Below are 22,518 nucleotides of genomic sequence, written 5' to 3' on the forward strand. Positions count from 1 at the left end.
CGCTGTTAAGTCTGCTCTAAAAAAATAATAGCTAAGTCGGCTATAGCTACTATTCAAATTTACCTGCACTTAATGTCCTTACTTGTATGTGAAAACACAAATGTATTCTTCTTAAAATGTATACTTTTGTAATAATTTAATTATGAGGTAATTTATCTTCAATTAAGGCATTTGTAACTTACAACAATTTGCTGCTGACAAGCCTGTAATATAAATATCTAGCTAGCAAATAGCCTGCGTGTCAACACTGATGTTAATGGCGATGTGGATTTTCAACCTTCGTCGGTAGAGCCACACTCGCTGGCGTCGAAAATTGTAATTGTTTTTTTTTTCCGGCATTAGCATTAAGTTTAAAGTTTAAAATTAGTATGACGACGTGGGGCAATATTTGCAGAATCTGCAGCAGCCCCGCAGACTATGAGATTTTTGCCAAGATTCCCATTTACTTGCATGGCTCCACAAACGAGTTTCTCAACTGGCAGAAGCCCATAAGCATTCTGCTTGAGGAGACGACGGGCCTGAAAGTAGTGTCTTGTATTGGGATATATATATATATCTAACTTTTTGACTTTCCTTAGAATTCCACGGACGACGGCCTGCCGCGCAACATATGTGCTCCGTGCATCTCGTATCTTAAGCATGCCGTCACATTCCGGGAGCAGTGCATCAAGAATGCCCTGAGTCTGAAGCTGGCGGAGCTCTACCAGCAGAAGAGGGTCAACATCTCTGATGCGAACAAGATTGACAAAGAGAGCGCCCTCTTTACGGCGGAGGATCTGCGCTTCGTGGAGCAGCGACCCGTGCACAATCTGCTCCTGAACAACAGCTCCAAGGTGGAAGCCTCCAAGGACAAGGTGCACAAACGGCTGCTCAACCAGACGGCTCCTCAACTGGACGGTGGCTCTGAGCACAGGATCCAGTACCTCAACGTACTGTTTAACAAGCAGCAACATCACAATACCTTGCCAAGGCATTCGCGGGATGCGGAACTGCCAACGAGCAGTGGCCAAAACGAAGACGAGGAATATGACTATGCCGTGGCCAGTTCCAGTGACGACAACGAGGAGGCCGCCCTGCTGCGCAAACACAAGAACTGCTACAACTACAGCGAGACCAACTTCGAGGAGGACGATCCCATGGAGCAGGACCAGCTGCAACTGCGTGATATCAAGGTCAACATACCCGAACCCATGTGGAAGGAGCGCAAATGCCCGGCATGCTCCAAACGTTTCATGTTTGAGGAGTCACAGCAGTCGCATCTGGACAACTGCGTTGAGTACCAGTTCGTCACTTTTGTGGCCGAGGTGACCAAACTGCTGGAGATTAGACGGCAGAAGATGGTTTCGCCACACGAGTTCATCCGCCGCATAATATTTGCCCTGCACAAAACCTGCACCTGGCTGCAGGAACATTCCATAGACTCGCTTCTGGCCGAGAAGCTTAATCAGGTTAAGGTTTCCAATGGCGAGAAGTCGGCCGAAGTGACAATTCCCTCTGAGATTCCCGATCCCCATCCGGTGGAGGAAACGCCGTTTGCCTTGTTCGACTTTGTTAGCGGCACCACGACTCCTATCACTGAGGAGAATAATGTGCTGTATGCCATTGCCCGCTCAGAGAGTCGCAATTCGCAGTGCACTCCCACGGTGAAGAAACCCATTCCGATTCGCGGAAAGGCCACGAGCTCATCACTGGGCCTGGGATTCGGCCCGGACAAGCACAAGGAGCGGGCTACGTTCCTGGAGAAACTGCAACGGGCTGTAGTCTCTCCCGGCACGGTCACAGCCCAGGGACAAGCCCCCATATTCTCAGCTCGTTGCGGGCTCTGCAATTTAGTATTTGACTCGGTCTCCGACCTGGAGGTCCACAATCACAATGCCCACAGGGGCACCGAACTGAATGCTGACGACGAAGCCAACCGTCGTCACATAATTGCCCTTTTCGAAGATGACATCTAAGTTTTCCAAAGACCTGTTTTGATGCATTGTGGCTGCATATATGTATGTTATTTAACCTATTTGTCTAACCAGCCACTTTGTGTCTCAGTTTTCGTCAAATTATGTTTATTTATTATTTTATTTTTATTTATTTTATTTTGTTTACTCAAGCTTAGCCTTAATCCATGTTCTTTCGATTTTACAAGTACTCAAAGCCCATGGCTTGATTTTTATATGTACACTCAAACCAATAAAGAGATTCGCAGGACTTATCCTTAATCGTAGACTATGCGTATATATTCAAGCTATCCAATAGCAGTTTGGAGTCCAATATGTTTAGGAGCAGAAAATTCTTGAGCAACCGTATCAAGTCACTGTGGAGTTGGGAAGATCGCAAGGCGAAGAGCTGATTTAGGGCGTTTATAAAGTTTTGGGGGTCTGCCAATCTGCCGATTAGTTTTGGATCACCTAGGGCCATTAGATTAGCCATCACACGCACTCCGTAAATAAGGCCAAGACTGTCGACTGGAGTCGATAGCGTCTCCTCAAAGAAATGCAAAAGGCATTCGGCTTGTTGGGCACCTAGTTCATGATCCTGTCCAACAATGTCCAGTTGGTGTACTATGTACATGAAGTACTTGCTGCCTGAATCCTTGGGGTTTTTACTGTGCAAGTTATCTGCTATGTACCTTCGATCTTCAGCGCTCACATGGTGCAAGCAGTGAGTGGCGATTAGGAACAGGCAGGTGCCTGCGTCTTCTTGACAACCACTGGAATCGTTGAACAGCCTCCAACATTTGGGTACAAGTTGCATTTGCAGCAATATCTTGCCAGCCTTGTCACAGGTGGCCAGAATGTTGGCCAGGGTCCACAGGCAGCTACGCTTTAGGCGCTCCTCCTTACCATCCAAATAGGTAACCATGTAGCTCCCCGCCAAACTGGCAATCTTCTCGGAGACATGGGCCTCGCCTAGGGAAAGATTACATAGGCACTCGACGGCATTAATCTGTTGTTGAATGTGGGGTCCTGAAAAGCAATTTTTTCATAAGATAACAATACAACTCCAGGGCGATCCGATGCATACCAGTGAGTTCTTTAACCAGAACCTGAATGGCGCCAGGAATGGCAGCAAAAGCGTTGATGTTGTCGTTGCCCTGAAGGAAGGCCAGGGAAAGGCGGCACAGGTCCTCAGAGGTGGCGTGTTTGCGTCGTTTGATCCTGCCGGCCAGACCAATAACGTCCTTGGTGTCCAGGCTCTCTAATGCAGCCACTTCCTTCTTAACCTGTCCTAGGCCAATGCGCAATGAGTCCTTTGCCTTGGCACGGCATTCCAAACGCTGATCCCGTGCATTTTCCCGAATCTTGCTTCGAAGGATGGTATTCTCTAAAGGAGAAGTCGGATTGGAAGCCATTTATTGAAAAGATTCCTTTGCACAAAAGAATTAATTCCAAAATCGTAAGGTCTGGTATATCGATATCAATAACATTTAACATCACTCTATGATAACCACAGGGTGGCTAATGCATTTCTGGCTTTGCTCAGCTGTAAAACTTGTAAACAAAATAATTAGGTGAAAATAATTTGTTTTGTTTTTTTATCATTGACGTTATGTGTTGTGTATTAAATTTTAGGACAATGAAGACCGTGTGTCGTATTTGTAATCTTAATCGAGGATTCATGATAAACATATTCGATGGGACGTCAAAAGATGTTGTTTCAATTGTGGATGTGGTGTCCAATTATACTGGCTTAGAAATTAAACGAGGAGATTTATTTTCTGAAACCATTTGCGGTCTGTGTCTGGAGGATGCGCGGAATTCATATGGAATACAATTTGGCAGCAAGGAAAATGACCCGCTCTATATTAAGGAACAAGTCTTTGAAATCAAAGAATTGCACGTAAAGGAAGAGCTTTTTGAAGAGGATCTAACGGAGGAAGTCCATGTAATTTCAGCCTACCAAGTGAAAAATAAGGTTCTCGAGAACGATTTACTAGAGGAGGAAGTGCGCGAAATACCAAACGATTTACTAGAGGAGGAAGTGCGCGAAATACCAAACTGCGAGAGGGAAGGATCAAATAGTAAAGAGATAACTAATTTCCCAGTAAAAAAAGAAATATTCGAATGGGAGGAATCGAATATAGACAGGACCCAACTGTTCCGTGTTCAAATAAAGAACGAGCCAATTGAAGATGAGCTTTCTGAAAAAGAATCGTCTAGTGATAATGATCTACCAAGCTGCCAAGTAAAAAACGAACCAATTGAAGATATCCCATTCGAGGAAGAAGTCTTTGCGAATACAGAGGAACAGCCAAGTGTCCCAAAGTCTTGTTTGTCTAAATCAGATTTTCAGAAGAGCACAAGAAATAACAAAAAACTTTTCAAATGCGGTCTTTGCGCGGTGTTTTTTTCAACACAAACTGCTCTGGAGTCACACGCCCGGACTCATGAGGATCGACCGAACAGCTGTTGTCATTGCCCCAAGTATTTTCCGGAGGAGTCCCTACTGAAGGAGCACATTCTGACCCACAGGCGACCGCACAAGTGCTGCCACTGCCCGAAGTCCTTTCTATCGGCCTATGATCTCAAGCGACACACGAGGATCCACACCGGCGAACGACCGTATAGCTGTGACCAGTGTCCGAAATCATTTTCGGATAAGACTTCTTTAACATCGCACATAAGGACTCACAAGGGAGAGCGGCCCTACAAGTGCTCCGAATGCCCCATGTCCTTTACGCAGCAATGCAATCTTCAGAGACACATACGCTGCCACACGGGAGAAAGACCCTTTAAGTGTCTATACTGCTCCAAGACCTTTACGCAACAGTCGAATCTGGGCTTGCACATGCGGGCTCACTCTGGAGAACGGTTCGATTGCTCCCTCTGCTCCAAGTCCTTTGCCTATAATAACGATCTGAAACGACACATACGAATTCATACTGAGGAAAGACTCCAGTGTTCCCTATGTCCAAAGTTGTTTGCAACCAAGTGGAGTCTTAAGAAACACTTTCATTCCCACAGTGAAGAAGTTCTTTCCACATAAGAATGACTGCACTTATGTAAAAATAATTGTATAACAAGTTATTACTAGAAAAATAACATTTGAAGAAATAGAAATTGTTATTAAGATATTTAAAGTGGCAGAAAACAAAAAAATTATTGTTTTTTCTGAGTTTGGACAATAAGAATAAATAAATAAAGTTAATTTATATTTGAAATATGTCTTAAAGCTATTGATAAATATATTTTTCTGAAAAATAATTTAAATACTTTATTTCGATAATAAATCGATTGTGGTGCAAAACACAGGGTGGCTAGTGTCATGTGCACTTTATAAATAAACTGTTTGTCGGAGGTTTCGTTTTTTTTTTATAAAAAACAAATGAGCAGGTAAGTTAGAAAATGGCAGTGATTTTTTTTTATTACTGATCTTTGCGGTTTGTAGGAGACATGGAGCAAATCTGTCGTGTTTGCCTGGGAAGATCCGAGGGGTTGATTAACATCTTTGATGCCAGGCGAAAGACCAGAGTTTCAATCGCCGAGATGATCGAGCAATGTACTGGCTTTAACGTAAGGCGAGGTGATCGTTTTCCGGAAACCATTTGCCCGGCTTGTTCGGAGGATGCCAAGAAGGCATTTTCTTTAAGACAGACCTGCGAGAGGAGTCACCAGTTCTACTGCCAAGTCCGGGATGAAGGTATTGAGGAGGCTCTATGCACTTTGTTAGAAGAAGAGGATTGGGAGTTTTCGGAAGATGAAGACAAGTGGAATGCACCTGTCACCGATGATGATGATATTGAAGGTGATGACAATAAGGAGGTCGACACGTTGGCTACATTTGAATGTCGAGACTGTTCGAAGAGGTACAAGTCAAAGGGCGCCTGGTTGAGGCACATGAGAACCCACTTGAATGGAGAATCCTTTCCTTGCCAGTTCTGTTCAAAGAACTTTAGATTTAAGGCTACTCTTAAGGCGCACATAAGAAGCCATAACGCAGAAAAGCCCTATGAGTGTTCCCACTGCTCGAAGTCTTTTGCTCAGCAGTCCACTCTGCAATCGCACGAAAGGACGCACACTGGCGAACGTCCCTTCAAGTGCTCCCAGTGCGCCAAGACCTTCATTAAATCATCTGATCTTAAGCGACATATTCGCACACATGGAGGGCAACGACCGTACAAGTGCACCAAGTGCTCGAAAACCTTCACGAGAAAATTTCATCTGGAAAACCATCTTCGTTCCCACACGGGTGAACGACCCTTTCAGTGTTCCCAGTGTTCAAAGACCTTTGCTTTAAAGCAGCATCTCAAAGAACACGTTCGCATTCATTCGGGGGAACGTCCTTTTCAGTGTTCTCAGTGTTCCAAGTCCTTTGGAACCAGGACCACCCTACGAGAACACAAGCTGGTGCACAGTGAGGAGAGGTCCTTTAAGTGCCCCCACTGTTCTAGTTCCTTTAAGCAAAGAAGAACTCTTGGAAGACATATCCTCCAGCGTCATGAATAAGAATCAGTTTAAACCGAAGATGATAAATTTTTGTAGATCAACTTAATTTTAGTTTTTAAAATACACAGTTTTGTATTCGTAAGTAATAATAGGATTTAAAGACGAACTTTTTAAATACATATATACATTTTTAAAATTTGTACTTTGTAAGTGTTTTGATAACTTATTTTTTTTTTATTGTTAATTTAAACCTGGATTTTCGTTCTCACGCTGTCATCACTGGCGGTTGCTCGCATTTCTATTGCCCAGCTGTTCAGCTACCAGCTGATGAATGTTTGGGTGGAATCGGCCTACGGAATTCTAGCAAAACAAAGCCACGGAAAAGCGGAGTAAGATGAACAATGATAACCCAAATATAGTTTTCAATCCCCTGATAAGCTGCATCCAGAAGGTGGTGCTCTATGAGACGCGAGCGGTGAGTAATCCCCGCCAGCAGAATTGTCCTGTGACTAATCTTGTGCTATTCAGCGCCTGTATTTGGTGGGCAGCAACAACCGGGAGACGCGGTTTCGTTTGCTAACCATCGACCGACTGGCCCACAACCGGCTGAGTATCGAGGAGAATGCCAATGAATTCAACAGCCTTGAGATCCGGCGCTTTGTGGCCTCCCTCACGGGTTCGCCCAAGGTAACATCCGCCTACGGAGTCCTGGGATTCGTGCGCTTTCTCGAGGGCTATTACTTGCTACTGGTGACCAAACGCAAATGCTGCGCCCACATAGGTCGTCATCTGGTCTACACCATCAAGGACACGGTGATGGTGCGCGTGAACGAGGTCACCTCGCAGCGTCCACCGCACCCGCACGAGGATCGTTACAAGCGGATGTTCCAGAACATCGACCTGCGCAGCAACTTTTATTTTTCCTACTCTTATGATCTGACCCGAACGCTGCAGTATAATGAGTCGGCGCCGCGATTCGTGGGCGCCAAGGTGGACTTGGATCGCGACGAACCCCTGCCCGACTGGAACAAGCTAACTAACAACGTGGCCAAGGCCCATGAGCGAGTGGATTACGCCTTTCGTAGCGATTCCCGCAAACGATTCGTGTGGAACGCCTACCTGCTGCAGCCCATGGAAGGTATCATGTTAAAGGATTGGCTTCTGGAGATCACGCACGGCTTTGTCAGCCAATCTTGCATTAGCATCTTTGGGCGCCACGTTAACGTCTGCCTGGTAGCCCGACGAAGTTCACGATTTGCAGGGACACGGTTCCTTAAGCGCGGAGCCAACTTTCAGGGTGACGTGGCCAACGAGGTGGAGACGGAGCAAATTGTCAGCGATGGGCAAAGGATGTGCGCGTTCACCCAGATGCGGGGCTCTATACCGTCGCACTGGTCTCAAGATATCAGTAAGATGGTGCCCAAGCCGCAGATTCAGCTGGATATATTTGATCCATATGCACAGACCCCGTCGCTCCATTTCGAACGCCTGCTATTTCACTATGGTGCCCCGCTTATCATGCTCAATCTGGTGAAGAAGCGGGAGCGCCGTAAGCACGAGTCGATTATCTCCAAGGAGCTGGAGTACAGTATTCGCTATCTCAACCAGTTCCTGCCGCCGGCCCACCGGATGAAACACATCCACTTTGATATGGCGCGGCAGAGTCGACTCAGTGGCGGCAACGTCATGGAGCAACTCGCCATACACGCGGAGAGCATTGTCCAGATGACGGGAATGTTCTTCAAGGCGGCGGGCAGTGATCCGGGCTTGCAGACTGGGATCGTGCGCACCAACTGTGTGGACTGCCTGGATCGCACCAATTCTGCGCAGTTTGCAATTGGAAAATGTGCTTTGGGACATCAACTGGAGCGTTTGGGTTTTGTTAAATCCGCCAAGCTGGAGTTCGACTCGGATTGCGTGACAATGCTCGAAAACCTTTATGAGGAGCACGGGGACACACTAGCCCTGCAGTACGGCGGCTCGCAACTGGTCCACAGGATCAAGACCTACCGAAAGACGGCTCCATGGGGCTCTCAGGGCAGCGATGTGATGCAGACCCTTAGCCGCTACTACAGCAACACATTCAGCGATACCGAAAAGCAGCACAGCATTAATATTTTTTTGGGCATTTACAAGCCCAGTCTAACAAAGCGTGAGTGTTGATCCCCTTTTAAACTTTTATAGTATTATAATAATTTTTCTCTTAGAGGGCCAACCCATCTGGGAGCTCCAGACGGACTACGATATGCACAACGCCTTCGTGCCCAGAACGAACAGCAAACCCCTCACCGACTGGGTGCGCCACAAGGTCCGCGAATGCCTGCCCCAATCGTGTGCCGACTCCAACAAATTGGTCAGGGAGCTGTTTCGTGTGCACAGCAGCGGCCTGGAAATGATCGATGCCTACTCCAACTACCACCAGTCGTTTAAGTGGACTGACCTCAGCGAGCACATCTCTTTCGAAATCAGTCAACTGGCACTGCGATATATGCCCACATTCCGAACGAATTACAGTCCATTCCAGCGGCAGATCCAGACCTCGCGAAAGGCCCGTCAGAATCCCTCGATGACCGGGCAGAGTTCAACGGGATCCATGAACAGTAACTCCTCCAGTTCCAGCGAGGGCGATGACAGCTCCAGCGATGAGGAATTGAGTGCAAGCTTTGCCGAAAAGGAGGCCAACCAGACGGAATCGGCGGAGCCGGCCGCCTTCACTCTGGCTTCCGGACTGCCGTCGATGGAGGAAATTTACGGGGTCACCATCAGTCCGCCCTCCAAGCAGAGTATGGCAGTATACAAAAAGTACGTCCAGATGGGCAAGCTGTCCAGCGGGGGCACTAGACCCGCCCAGACAGCCGTAGCTCAGCGGGATCAGGAACTGGCGAAGATCATGAGAGGCATAACGCTGCGCCCCCTTAGTGACTATGGCACTGACTCCTATCTCAGCGTGCGTCCGCCAGTCGTCCCTCGCAAGAGTCAGCTCATCTATGCCGAGTACTGCCGCTCTAGGAGCACCTTCAACGCCGTGCCCAAGCTAGAAGAATTCGATGTACTCTATCAATATGTGCAAAAGCTATAGATTATTGTCATAGATATTTATTGTCACCAGATATTTTGTTTGTTGTTCACAACATGTGTTACAGATATTATTAAACATTATAATATAAAACAAGAATGGAGTACCCGAAAATTGGTGGCAGAGTATCAAGTTGGTAGCTTTTAAGCTAAACTCACAAGCGAAAATAGCCATAACAACTTGCCTGGCGATGCTGGTCAAAATGACAATACCCTCTGGAAGGGTATAATAAAATACGTTTTGACAAAGAAAATCATATATTTCCAGAGCTCCAAGACTTTAGTTATTGTAAAATTATGTATTTTTTATTATTATTTGAATTTTGATCTCAAAAGATATATAGAAATGAACAAAAGATAGAAAAAAACATTTTTATCCATCGACTCGTACTACAATTTATTTAAATACTTTAATTTCTGCTGGTAACTTACAAAAATGATTCGTTAAAAATACTCAAAAGGGCTATTGCTGGAGAAGGTTTCCAGGTAACAGCTATTGGCCACTCTGTCCACCTGCCTCCCCGTGGGGCTTTGAGTGATAATGCTCCGCGGTGGAGGAGGCGTGCATGGCATTGTACCCGGACTTCTGTCCGAGATGGAGCATGTGGCTGTTGGTCGGCTTGTACACAGTGGCTAGTTCCTGGGCCAACATGAACTGCTCCTGCTCCGGAAAGTCGTGTTCGCAGTGGTGTTCGCCGCAGATCTTGCACTCGTAGATGTTTGGTCTCAGCGTGTTCCGTATGCGCTGGATAAGGAGGTTCATATAACTATACCATTAATAAAAGGCCAGCTCCAACTTACTTCCCAAAAGGTGTCACCACTGGACCGCAGGAAGTTGATCACCGCATAGCCTGGGATGCAGATCAGCGAGAAGGAGGCGAACATCCATCCTATTCCATAGGCCCAGTCCGGATATGTATAGCGTCCATTGTGGTAGGTGGGCTCGTGGTAGTTAATCAGGCTCAGCACCCAGATGGCCTGGAATTATGCAATCCCATTCTTAAGATTATGATTTAAAGTAGAAAAACCTAGAGATCACTTACGAAAAGGAGACAGGGTCCCAGGACGAGCCAGCATGACCTGAGATATAGCGAAGGCGCCTTTCCGGTCATCTGCTTGACGTTCTTCGACAGTCTTCCGGTGCCGTAGAACCAGGCAATGGCGATCATTTGGCAGAAGGCCAGGAACATGATCGTTACGGAGGCGGCATAGTGATCCATCAGCTGGAAGTAGTAGATGCCGCCTTGGATGATATTTGGCATTCCGAACAGACAAGAGATGACGCAGACGAACAGGACCACGATTTCGTGATAGCCCAAATGGCGCTTGATCCATCGCGGGAACCCATCTTGTATGGACGTCACCACCACCTCCACGATGGCAAACTGTGAGTTGAGACCCAGGCAGAGGAGCATGAAGAAGAACATGACCGCCCAGAGCTGAGCATACGGCATCTTGGCCATCGCCTGCGGATACACCACGAAGATCATGCCCGGTCCATCGCCGATGACGTCTCGCACATTGGTGTTCTGCTCCAGCGCCAGGTTTCCAAGCGTGGAGAAGGCAAAGATGCCCACCAGCAAGCTAGTGATCATATTCACCGCACTCACCGCCACCGTATCTCGCAGGATATTATTGTTGTACTTGTTGTAGCTGGCAAAGGAGATCATGGATCCAAAGGTGATGCCCAGTGAGTTGAAATTCTGCGAGGCGGCATTGATCCACACGTTGGCGTTCTTCAGCTCCGACCACTTGGGCCGGAAGAAGAAGCGCAAACCCTCGGCTGCTCCGTCCAGGGTCACCGCCCGCACCATCAGGATGATGATTAGCACGAACGGAAAGGTGGCCGTGAAGTAGCGCACCTTTGCCGACGACTTGATCGACTTCCACGTGGCGAAGTAGACCATCAGCCAGGCGCAGATCAGGCAGGCGAATAGCTCCCAGCGCATCATGCCCGGATATTCCAGACCACCGCTTATCTGAAGCACCTTGTTTCTGGATAAGAAGAGTATTGACAAAGATTTCAATATACCAGTTTTGTTTAAAGGCTTACAAAGATTCCTCAAAAGAAAATTTGTATTGAGAGTAATCATTAGAGATATAAAATTGAACTTACTCAAAGAATTCCTCGGAGGGAGTGCGGGATGTGTCCGGCGCACTGTCGTTGCGCTGCGGCACCCAGCAATCCGGTGTGTTCCATCTGAAAAAGACCACCTCACGTTAGCGGGAACCAAATCATTGTATATTTTTTTAGTCACACCTATTGCTGCAGTCGACCCAGGGCATCTCTGTCTTAAACGACGTGAAGAAGTAGTAGATGGAGTAGCCTATGATGACGCTGTAGTAGGTGGACATGAGGAACGAGACGACCACGCTGGCGAGTCCAGCTCCTGCAGAGGAGACAATAATTATTGATAAGTAATCTGACTCATCGAAACCAAAACCAGATCTGTCGGGGATCTCTAGTTGCAGCTCAACATTAAGGAGATACATGGCAGTTGCATTGAGTTGAGCATACAAAAAATTAGCCTTAATTAGGCCAGATGAAAGTCGGACCGGTTTTGGAATGGAATCACATGTCTAGACTGGCACTCATCTGCATAATTGGCCATGTGTCGGCCACATACGGCGACAATTGGATCCGTTCGAAGTCGCCCGCGAATCTTGGTTAAATAGTTTTACACGTTATTAATATTTATTAGCTTGGTCGCGTGGGCGTGGCTTGTTTGCAAAATATTGACAATAATTAAGCGTTTGGCAATGGCAAAAACAGCGAAATGCATTGTAAAGTTTTGTTTTTGCTAGATTCACGGTTGTAATGACAGCCCTAGCCTACGATCCAGGGGAGGGGTGGTGATGGTTGGGATGGGGGAATTTTTCCCGGCGTTGCCTTCGGGTTTTCACGCCACCTCCATAACAATGACCCAGCTAATTAGCTTCCGCCCGTATGCAAGTGGAGCATCGCACGGTTTACGGGTTCTAAACGCACACTCGGTGTAAATCAGAACGCAAAACAGAGCTCGTCAAGCTGGCTAAATATTTGCTCGACCTTGGCCATGGACTTGGCCAAAACAACGAAACTATTTTTTGTTTGTCATGGTAGTTGGGCAAGCCATGTTTCCCATTGTTTGACTTGGGGGGATTCTAAAGTTATGGAAAGCGTGACGCATTTACACAAATGACGCAATACATTTTATTTAAAAAGGGCAGTTTTGAACATTGAGCATAAATTTACTTATTTTATTATATTTTATTAAATAGTTTTGATTTATATGGTTTTTTAATCATACGCATGCATAATATGCCGTATGAGCAATAATAAGGCGCATACGACCTGTTGTCAATTTATAGATTTTAAGGAATACTTAATATAAACTAAAAAACCCAAATTTTATTTAGTTTTAAGATTTCGAAATTTGTTTTAGATCCAAATATTCTCTCTTCTGGAACTTACCCTTAAACAGCGGACACAGTTGACCCAATGCCCCGATGGGTCCTCGACCGGTGTACTGACCCACAGACAACTCCATGAACAGCAGCGGAATGCTGCATATGAACAGTATTATGCAATAAGGTACTAGAAAAACACCTGTAAACGAGGAACAGCAAAAAATGTATGTACGTGTAGCCATGGGCGAGAGCAGCTAGGCAAATAAATTAAATTAATTATAAATATTTGACATAAACAAATGCAAATTGCATAAGGCTTCTGTCTATCGCTCCGCGCGTCATTACCAGGAGGTCGTGTGCCAGTTTTCCCCAGCCAGCAACTAGCAACCAGCTCATTACGATTCCCATTCCCCCCCGAGAAAATGAGGAATGTAAATGGGGGCCCCAGCTTCGAGTCTCCAAGTCTCCAAGTGCAAATGAAGATGGACGCAGGCCTCCGAGCTCGCGTGATAGAGACACCGTCGAAATGATGACACTGACCGCTCTATTCTGTGTCGCTGCTCTGAGCTCAAACAAATTTTAATTTATGACTTTTAAACGCTTCAGCGGAAATGCCGCTTAAAGCGCAAAATTGTCAAATGTTTTTAGAGCACATAAAACAAACAAAAATATCTTCCCGGTGCCGTCGCACGAAATCAAAGTAACTATCTCTATATCTGCCTTATCGCATGTGCAGGCTTTTGGCGGCACTCTTAGTCACTTGCTGGACTCTCACGAGGGACTTCCGCTAAGCCTTCCCCGGGGAAGGCCTGATATTCTGTGGGAATCTAGCGATTGCCTACGACTGACCTCTATTTTTAATTTTCAATTGAATCGAAGATCTTTTTTAAAGACCCTGATAAAGGTAAAAATAGATTTCGTGTAGGTTTAAGTTGGGTTAATTTATTACTTCTTATTCTATTGGTTAACATTATTATTAAAATGGAAAACATTTCTCACCTCGACACGGCAATAAAGCAACAAATAAAAAACCATCCCAATTAACTTTATCTTATCTTAAATATTTCTTATTTTAAGTAATTATAACAAATTTCCAACTTACCACCGCCACTTTTGTAGCACATGTAGGGAAAGCGCCAGACATTTCCCAGGCCCACCGAGTATCCTATGCAGGCCAGGACGAACTGCATCTTGTTGGCCCAGTGCTGCTGGCGCGGCTTCAGGTGAGCAGTCTCGTCGGACATGTCCAAGTAGCTGTCATCGTCATCGATGCCCAAAGGCCTGAAAAGGGGAAAGAGTTTAAAAATAACAAAAGCACACAATCTGATTCTCCCCCCAGAGGTACTGCATGACGATTAGTTGATGCGTCAAATGGCTTAATTGCAGTAATCACATGCTGGGAAGAGATCAAAAGTGGGGGCTGGCCATTCCATTGGAGGTGCCAACTGGCGGTGCATTGTGCCCGGAGAATCTGATCTGGGGCTGTCATGTCATGGGTGGCTGCCGAATGGGGTGCGACGTGGGCGGAGGTGTCACGTATTAAACAGCCGTTCGTGTCGCCTTTTCCCCATTTCCCATTTGTTTGTTTTAATTAAATCAGGGAAATATTACAAATATACAGCTTATGTCGCATGTCGAATTAATCCGTATGAACAAGGTGCTTTTCAAAATATATATGATAAATCAGGGATTGCCTTATGGAATTTTACTCAATGTGTAATATAGCATTGTCAAATTTAATAAGGTAAACTGGAAAATGTAAAAAATGTCATCTAGCTTTTAAATTTTCTGTATAGAATGATTAGATTAAATAATAAGTATATTTTGTACTTGCAGAGTTTGGAAGAAATGAATTCATGGCATATCAACACTTTTTAGGTAGCACAGCAGCACTATATATAGGTATGTATTAAAAATATTGACTTATTTACTCTCCTTTATGGAGTGGTGCTAAGTCGGGTATAAACAGTCCTCTTAACCATTAAATAATCGTTCATGTTTAATCAGCGCTTGACCGCTAATGTTCAGGGCAAATAAGTAGCTCGATCATACACAAATTGAACAGACATGGCCTGATTCGAGAAGTTATGCAACTGGAATTTTTCAGACAGATTCTTACACTTTGGCCACCCGATTGAAACGGTAAAATGACTGCTCCGAGTGCTTCGAGGACTGGGCATCGTAATCCTGGCGGTTCGGCATCTAGAATATCGCAAAATCCTTCGGTCTAAACTACAGTTACTAGAGTTACTTGTGATGCTTCCTTATATCAAGTTATCCAAGCGGCCATCACTGGATGCCAATGATACGTGGGACAGGATTCTGGGAGGAAGACACTGGGAATGGGAACTGAACAGCTTGTGGGCTAGCGCGCTACTGAATACGGATTCGGCTATTTTCCGCCGGGTTTCGGCCTGCAATCTCGCCGTTTATGGAGCGCACAATGGGGAGTGGTAATTGCTCTGGTCAACACAAACACTACTTTTCAAATCTATCTATTGATCTCGTTAAGGAACGCTGCTTAAAAATAGCTGATGCGCGATCGGCACGTTTCGGGCCCGTTGGCAATCATGTGGCCCCCGCGCCCAAAGATGCCACAAGGGTGTTAAAATTGCCTGTTTGCCAAATCCCTAACACTGGCTTTCTATGCTTAGGTGCCAAATGTTGGCTAAATTTGCCACATATGTTAGACCGTTTTATCGGCACCCCTTTGTCAAGCTAATGGACCTAAGTATACACAGAGAAAATTTGATTTAAAAGTAGTTATCAGTGAAAATTCTCTGATTCTCAATTTTGATTTCTTAAAAAGTTTTTGATCTAATACACAAAATTAACAACATTAAATTATTCTCAACCACATCACAAACTTATTCTGAAAATTTTGCGGTTACATTATAAATCTATAATTTTTAACTTTTTAAGATTTAACATATTTTTTTAGAGATTCAGATATAACTTACGGCGGCGTCTGCGGGTTGACCATGTCGAATAGCTCGTTGGCGGTGGTGGGCACTCGCCGGATGACCAGCTTGCGTCCGTCCGTGGACCCAATGCCGATGGAGGCCAGCGAGCGAACGGAGGTCACATCGGAGTAGATCTGGTTGCCGGCCAGGTCGTGAAACTGATAGGAACTGCCGCTCAGCGAGGCCTGCGGTTGCATGTAGAGCGGATTGGGGGCCTGTAATCCGGAAGTGGCCATCGATATGCCTCCGACCAGATTGTTACTGCTGTCGCTCAGACCCGGAAGGTAACCTGTATGGGATTTCGCAAAACATTTCAATAATAATTGCAGGTGAAAAGATAATCCCAAATAATCACAAATATGTTGCAGTAAGAACTGGGATTCAAAAGATATAGATAAAGGTAATGAGCGCTAAAAATAAATTGAATTTATGTACCAACTGAGGTTATTATTAATTAATAGAACTCTTTTTATTATTACCAATATTAAAAATAATTTGGCATTTTTTAAATGTTTTCCTGAGTGTTTTGGATTTAAAATTTGCAATACCCTGCTAAAGAGTATAACAATTATTCATGTCAATATTTAACAACCGCCAAACAAAATAGATTTGAACAAGTTTTTACTCTACATTGATAGGTTTTAAAGTTAGTTATTATGAGTATTAGAAGGTGTACAACCGCTCAGAAATTCATTAAAAAAACTTTTTTTGAAATTCATGAAATTACTTGTATAACAATATAATTATGAATAGATAAACTACTGTTTTGGTTTATGGGAATGAACCACAGAGTTGAAAAATAAAGCACTTATCTATTTTTGTTATGGGCTTAGAACTTACTTTGTTATTTTAGTCCCATTCCATTTTAAACATTCGCTATAAAGTAATGATGTACTTAAGAGCTAGACATTTAATTATATGTAGGACAACATTTTCAAAAGCCTTTTCAAGTGCATGTAATTAAAAGATTTAGAGGGGCTTCCAAAGCAAAGCAATTGAGTACGAGCAATTACATATAAGTATTTGTAAACTAAATATGCGCATGCGGGGAGTGGAAAGTGGGTTGTGAGGGTCACCAACCTGAGACCACGGAGCGCATGCTGCTGTGGTGGCTGCCAATCCGAGATCGCAGCTCCATGCTGAGCGGCGAGATGGCCACCGAATCTCCGGCCATGGTGGTGGTGGTGGTGCAGGTCAGGGTGGCGGGTGTGGGTGAGATAGCGGGCACGGGAGCAGGAGTAGGATTCTGAGCGGCCTGACCATCGCAGTCATCGATGGTGAAGGTCACCGTGGAGGTGGATCCCGCTGCTGTTGGTGGCTGCGTCTGCGTCTGCACCTGTCCTGGTAGTAATACCTCCGAACTGGGCCTGGACTTCACCGAGGTCTGGCGATTGGGCGGTTGCTTGTGCAAAGCCGCCATGGCTGCCAGCGCGGTGGTGGAGCTGGTCTGGCGGAAGGGCAGTGGTCCTGGTCCTGCACCCGTTCCCGGCGGTGTTCCCGGCGTGGCTGGGATGATGATAAACTTGTGGGTCCGCGACGAAGGCGATCGGATGAGCCGCGACTGCTCATCGCCTTCGTAGCAACTCTCGGCACCACTGTCAGAAAGTTGGCTGTGCCGCAATGGAGCCAAGCCACTGGGCGGTGGAGAACGAGTGGACACCACTTGGTCAGGTGTGGTAGTCGGCATCTGCCTGGCATTTTTATTGTCCGTCATTTGGAAGTCTGAGAGGGAAGGCCTCTCTGCGGAAAATTCGTGTTGCTGTTGTCAATGTGTTGCAGGTTGCTAGTTGCTGGTTGCTAGTTGATGCTTGCTGGTTGCTATTTGCAGGTCGCTCTATCATAACATCATGTTTAATGCGATCTGTTGTTGGTTTTTGCACGGGTTCGGTGAGGCTGGGACCACTTTCATATCTATCATTTTTAATGTTCGCAATCTGCGATTGCGAGTACTGGCTGACACAATTTTAAATCACATTTAAACCTTGAATTGCACAATGTTGTTATTGTTTGCCGCGTGAGTTTAAGCTTTTAAATTTAAATAGACTAAATCATGTGAAAGCCAGCACGAGTTATCTTTATTTGACTTAATAGGGCTGATTACTTTCTTGAAGTTTCGCTTTAAAACTTAACAAAACTAGGGACACAATTTGTACTGATTTAAAAATATTTTTCATTATTTTATGTGTACTCTAATTTTTTTGTTTTGTAATGTACTAAGTCTTGTTGTTTTATTCCCAAGAAAATTGTTATCACTTTCTCGAGAATTCACTTTCCCAACTAATTGGGGTCTCATAAAAATGGGTAATTTTTATGACAACTTTATATATTTTTCATATTTGTTTATATAAATAAACAAACTGAAGTTTTGTCCCATTTTTATTTTATTTTATCACCAACGCAGATAAACCCGCGCACGAGCTTTTCAGGCACACACTGGTACTCAGATACAGATACCACTTGACTCGACAGAAACAAATTTGTATCTTATCGGCGGACTGGCCCTAAAAGGTTGCCCCGCCCCCCTCCGCCCCTCTCTTGGCCGCCTTCTTGAGCAGCGTTTCTCGAACTGCTTTCGTTTTGATGACTACGAATGACGCTTTTACCCATTTTGGGCTCTTCTCCAACTATATGGATTTGAAAGTTTTCGCGTATACAAAAAAACGTAGGCACTACGTCATATTCATGCGATTTGCTCCAGTGACTTTTCGGTCACGACCGGGCACCAAGGGTCAACGAGTTCGCACAGAATGGCTCAGCAATGCCGTAATTAATAATTACGCATCTTGGCGTATATGTATATCATATATCAAGTGTTCGGCACGCTAGGAGGTTTCGTTGTAATATGAAAATCAGCCAGACTCAAGTAGTAAAAATGTAAATTTCTTACACAGCGCGAGGCACGAATAAAAACCGATTAAACTAAGCTTGAGCAAATATTCCAATAGCGATGGGGTACATGTTTGCTGATAATATTTACATAACTGTGCATGAGTATTAAGCTTCCTAAAATTTCATCTATTGGCTTTTTGAGGCTATTACTGAATTTCTCCAAAAACCTGATTGATTACTTTTACCGGTCAATAAATCATTTATGGTGCGATGTGTTTACTTAATTGGTTTTGCAGTTGGAAATAGCCATGAGAAATGTTTTGGTAATTGCTTACTTGAGCTCTAACAATGGGAGTCACAGAGTGACATCGTATAAGATACTTATACTTTATTGTAAGTCGTAAACTGTTTATACAAAGCTGCGGTACCATTAAACAGGTGTTTTATTCCGGGCGCAATTCACCCCTTGTAGCGGAGTGGACTATAAAACAAAATTAGCACTCCAACTTGTTAATGAAAGCTGTGCCCATCTAGTGCGAATTACTCCATTATACAATATTTCTGTTTGTCCAGTTGCTGCCCCAAACAAACAGCCATTAAATGCTGCTTTTATTGATTCTCTTTGATGCACTAAAAAACCAAACAAAACAAAAATATTTACGGCCAGTAAAAATATTTAACGTCTAAACCGAAAGATAATCACACACTTTAATTATGATAATCAGGGCGACAGCAATTCACGCTAATAATGGTAATTTCATTCATTTTGCCAGCTTTGCATGGCATTTGATTCACTTTTTTCTGCAGTTTAATTTAATTTTGTGTGTGGCACTTTATTCATGTGCCGAACAAAGCCTTATTTCAATCATAATACTCATAATAACATAATCAACGCACATTAAATTACCCGACAACGGCAATCGGCCGGATCAAGATAACGCCGCGTATACTTGATACGCGGTGCGAGTGCCAGCGATTGCAGCTCGGGGTGTTCAACTTTCCGTATTTCACCGGGAAGACCGTAGACGACACACCGCACTTTCGACGACTTAATGGCCCCGGCGTAGTCGCGTTGAATTTTGGATTAGCCGTCGATCCATGCAAGAAAATGCCCCGAAAACGTGCCAACACGCGCGCTGTCAAATGTCAACTGATCCAATCCACGTTCGCGAATATCGTTTACACTTGCGACTGCTGCGGCACACCACAAACCCGATCCGCTCTCGCTCTCAGTGGGCTTACCTATATAGATATATCACTCCGCTCTCCCCATATCTGGCCCGACCACTCGCCCGGAGAGCCAGTACTATTAGTGGGGACTGTGGTGGATGGATGGCGGGCAAGAAGTACTACGGCTTGGGGCAAGCGGGTTGGGCTTGTTTTCCGTCCCAAAAATGCTGGGATATTAATTCAGATTATATGATCAGCACCAAGAAGAAGCTACAATTTTCGTATATTAAGTATGCCTGCTTGATGAGCTAAATGGCCAGATTCAAGTCAAGCCCAATTGAAATGCTGGAGGAATATTAATTTAATTATCAAGTGACACCCGCCATACACAATCGACCTGTATTTGTTTATTTATATTTATTTATTTATTAGTTTACAATAAGCGATTACAATTATTTTCGTTTCTCGTTTTTCCTTTTTAAATACATTTCTTTATAAGTACAATTTAACTATTGTTTTCTTTTTACAATAAGATCGGTTCTTATTCTTTATTATTTTCTCTTTTATATTTGCTGCCAGTGCAAAAAGTTTTGTCTATGTTCATTGTAACTCTAGTTAGGGTCAGATTTTTAAGCGGCTCTTGTAAAGAAAAATAAAAGTGTTTGGTAATTGTGAACGAGGCGGTTGCTGAATTTGTGCACTTCTTTAAGTATTCTATGGTTATGGAATTAAGAAAATAATTTTATGCCTGGCATTGGTTAAGGTTAGGCTGTGATTTAGTTCGGATTTGAGAGTCAACGTGTAGAAACCTATACACAATAATGCGCTACTAAAAATACCATAGAGTTTGCCTGTGTATTATTTACAAATTCTGTCTCTTTGTGTACGTGTCTGAGTGCGAGTTTATTTTGTATGGTATTTTACTATAAAGAAAATTCTGTTTCTTCTTAAAGTAGTGACTATACATTTTGTTTACGTTTAATAATATTAATTTAAAACTTCATTTTTAATAATTTATTTATCCAGGCCCGATCCCGCAAACCCCTTCGGCTATCATCGCATCAGGAAAAGACAGGCTCTGTAAAACAGGCGCCGGAAACGGAAATTCGCTGCATAGTTTCCGGCGCGTTGACAGTGGCAAGCTGTTCCCCATGGAGAAGGAAAGGGGGTGGGGTTGGGCGCTGGTTCGTTGCCTTTTTAAGTACTCTCTATACTTTTGTCTCTACATATTAGTAAGTTAGTGGAAGTATCTCTTTTGCATTAAAAACAATCACAACAATTTAATATTAATTGACTATAAAACTACAAAAATAATGGTTAATCATAGTAGAGTGTAGTACGAGTAAGTGGTCGAGGGACAGTGGTCAAAATCAAATCCTCCATTAGTCGTTGTTGCGATTAAAATTAAAACAAACCTAGTATTTCCTATGCAATAGATAAGTATCTTTTGTGCGCTGATGACGCCTCAGTGGCAGTTAAAGTTCTGTTCCCTCTTCTTCTGATTGAGTTGGTGCCTGGATCTGACTGGGACTGTTCCCACGTGCTATAAGCTGTTTAGAGTATCTATGTTCTTCGGTGTGTGTGTGTGTGTTTTAACTCCTGAGCTTGGGTACAATCCAACTGAGACAATCGTTGGCATATTGTCCAGTGGTTATAGATGATGCACGCGGACTAAAGTCCCATCGATGGGGCCCAACGATCTCTTACATACTGCTAGAGAGTATTCTGGGGTGCATTGTTCGGTCTTGTTGGAAATTAAAGGCAGTTTTCAATTTTAACGGGCGAGTTGAGTTCTAAATTACAGGAAGTAGTTGCAGTTGCGTGTGCGTGTGTCTGTGCTATAATACAAAGTGTCGTTGCTACTACCCACACCCTAAATATTTATAGGAAGTCTTTAGTTTAATATATAACAGTATTAATATTGATACGCGACTAATGAAGAAGTTGTCGTTAAAGGACGAGAATTCGTTTGTAGCTGCACTCTCTATGTGTGAATTCCCTCACATCTGTTTGGCAGTTTGTGGACCCTATGTGGCAGCTAAACGTACAAACACTACGCGGAATTCTCATGTTAGTAGGAAGGAGAATACTAAACGTTAATACAATTAATAAAATTATTTTCTTACAATGCTACTAAATTACTTTCATGCATTGTTCATGCGATTCTCGCTTCATTTTTAGCTTTTTACAATAATTCAATAATTCAATCTTTCATAGTTTCGTTTTACGGCCGACATTGTCGAATATACTTTCAGCTCACAAATGTACTTTTGTTTTTCTTTTCTTTTCTTCAATCTTGTTTATCTTTCGCGATCTTATGTTTTGCATTTTTGCGGAACTTTTTGCACTTGCCTTTCAAATATTCACATAATTTTCATATTCATTCGTTTTTCTTATAGACTAAAGATATAGCTAGGGATGTTTGTTATGTCAGTGTATCGTTACGTTACGTTTAGGAGATGTAATCCGGCGTTGGCTCGGGGACAGCGTCGGGATTGGCGAACAGCGGGTTGGGGAACTCTGGCGGATGTGGCAGGGGCGCAATGGTCTTGGGCCTCCTCCTATAGGCCATCAGCCAGCAGGAAACAGCCACGGCCACTGCTACAAGAGCCAGCAGAGCCGTGATGACCAGGGCAATGATCAGACCCACCATCGACACGCAAATATCCTCGACTCTCTGAGCCGCCGGTTTGACTGTGGATATTACAGAA

General features: G+C 44.2%; 7 protein-coding genes across 36 annotated transcripts in view; 4 read left to right on the forward strand and 3 right to left on the reverse strand.

Annotated features, from left to right (window-relative positions):
* Positions 1-290: 290 nt before the first annotated feature.
* LOC108040960 lies at positions 291-2,213 on the forward strand. The gene is made up of 2 exons (XM_017118676.2): positions 291-524; positions 579-2,213. The coding sequence occupies exons 1-2, from the start codon at positions 369-371 to the stop codon at positions 1,953-1,955; spliced, it is 1,533 nt and encodes a 510-aa protein (XP_016974165.1). The 5' UTR covers positions 291-368; the 3' UTR covers positions 1,956-2,213.
* LOC108040962 lies at positions 2,213-3,664 on the reverse strand. Its single transcript, XM_017118682.2, has 2 exons — positions 3,019-3,664; positions 2,213-2,960 (listed from the first exon to the last, which is right to left on the reverse strand). Exons 1-2 carry the CDS (start codon positions 3,344-3,346, stop codon positions 2,221-2,223), a joined length of 1,068 nt encoding a protein of 355 aa, XP_016974171.1. The 5' UTR covers positions 3,347-3,664; the 3' UTR covers positions 2,213-2,220.
* LOC108040961 (zinc finger protein 271-like) lies at positions 3,571-5,061 on the forward strand. The gene has a single exon (XM_017118677.2). It carries the CDS (start codon positions 3,571-3,573, stop codon positions 4,978-4,980), a length of 1,410 nt encoding a protein of 469 aa, XP_016974166.2. The 3' UTR covers positions 4,981-5,061.
* A 224-nt stretch (positions 5,062-5,285) lies between these two features.
* Positions 5,286-6,534, forward strand: LOC108040950 (gastrula zinc finger protein XlCGF8.2DB-like). Its single transcript, XM_017118666.2, has 2 exons — positions 5,286-5,327; positions 5,383-6,534. The coding sequence occupies exon 2, from the start codon at positions 5,388-5,390 to the stop codon at positions 6,438-6,440; it is 1,053 nt and encodes a 350-aa protein (XP_016974155.2). The 5' UTR covers positions 5,286-5,327; positions 5,383-5,387; the 3' UTR covers positions 6,441-6,534.
* Positions 6,535-6,696: 162 nt separating this feature from the next.
* Positions 6,697-9,549, forward strand: LOC108040973 (polyphosphoinositide phosphatase). The gene is made up of 3 exons (XM_017118714.2): positions 6,697-6,855; positions 6,909-8,532; positions 8,588-9,549. The coding sequence occupies exons 1-3, from the start codon at positions 6,775-6,777 to the stop codon at positions 9,457-9,459; spliced, it is 2,577 nt and encodes an 858-aa protein (XP_016974203.1). The 5' UTR covers positions 6,697-6,774; the 3' UTR covers positions 9,460-9,549.
* A 282-nt stretch (positions 9,550-9,831) lies between these two features.
* LOC108040972 (sodium- and chloride-dependent GABA transporter ine) lies at positions 9,832-19,778 on the reverse strand. Of its 6 annotated transcripts, none has more exons than XM_017118711.2 (10): positions 19,545-19,778; positions 16,889-17,789; positions 15,806-16,097; positions 13,948-14,126; positions 12,910-13,044; positions 11,716-11,845; positions 11,572-11,655; positions 10,499-11,450; positions 10,257-10,433; positions 9,832-10,200 (listed from the first exon to the last, which is right to left on the reverse strand). In XM_017118711.2, the coding sequence occupies exons 2-10, from the start codon at positions 17,520-17,522 to the stop codon at positions 9,949-9,951; spliced, it is 2,835 nt and encodes a 944-aa protein (XP_016974200.1). In that variant the 5' UTR covers positions 17,523-17,789; positions 19,545-19,778; the 3' UTR covers positions 9,832-9,948. The 6 variants fall into 6 exon arrangements, with proteins under 6 accessions (XP_016974200.1, XP_016974201.1, XP_016974199.1 ...); XM_017118712.2 differs by having other exon boundaries at positions 16,889-17,757; positions 19,535-19,778; XM_017118710.2 differs by having other exon boundaries at positions 19,535-19,778.
* A 502-nt stretch (positions 19,779-20,280) lies between these two features.
* The window catches only part of LOC108040944, a 131,206-nt gene continuing 128,968 nt past the window's right edge, over positions 20,281-22,518 (reverse strand). For all 25 annotated transcript variants that reach the window (XM_044459840.1, XM_044459854.1, XM_044459853.1 and 22 more), the window contains one exon: positions 20,281-22,501. In XM_044459840.1, coding sequence (XP_044315775.1) covers positions 22,260-22,501 — 242 coding nt within the window. In that variant the 3' untranslated portion in view covers positions 20,281-22,259. The remainder of the gene's footprint in view (positions 22,502-22,518) is intronic.

The sequence above is a fragment of the Drosophila rhopaloa genome, unplaced genomic scaffold (genome assembly GCF_018152115.1).
Source record: "Drosophila rhopaloa isolate 14029-0021.01 unplaced genomic scaffold, ASM1815211v1 contig_2, whole genome shotgun sequence".
Classification (NCBI taxonomy): Eukaryota; Metazoa; Arthropoda; class Insecta; order Diptera; family Drosophilidae; genus Drosophila; species Drosophila rhopaloa.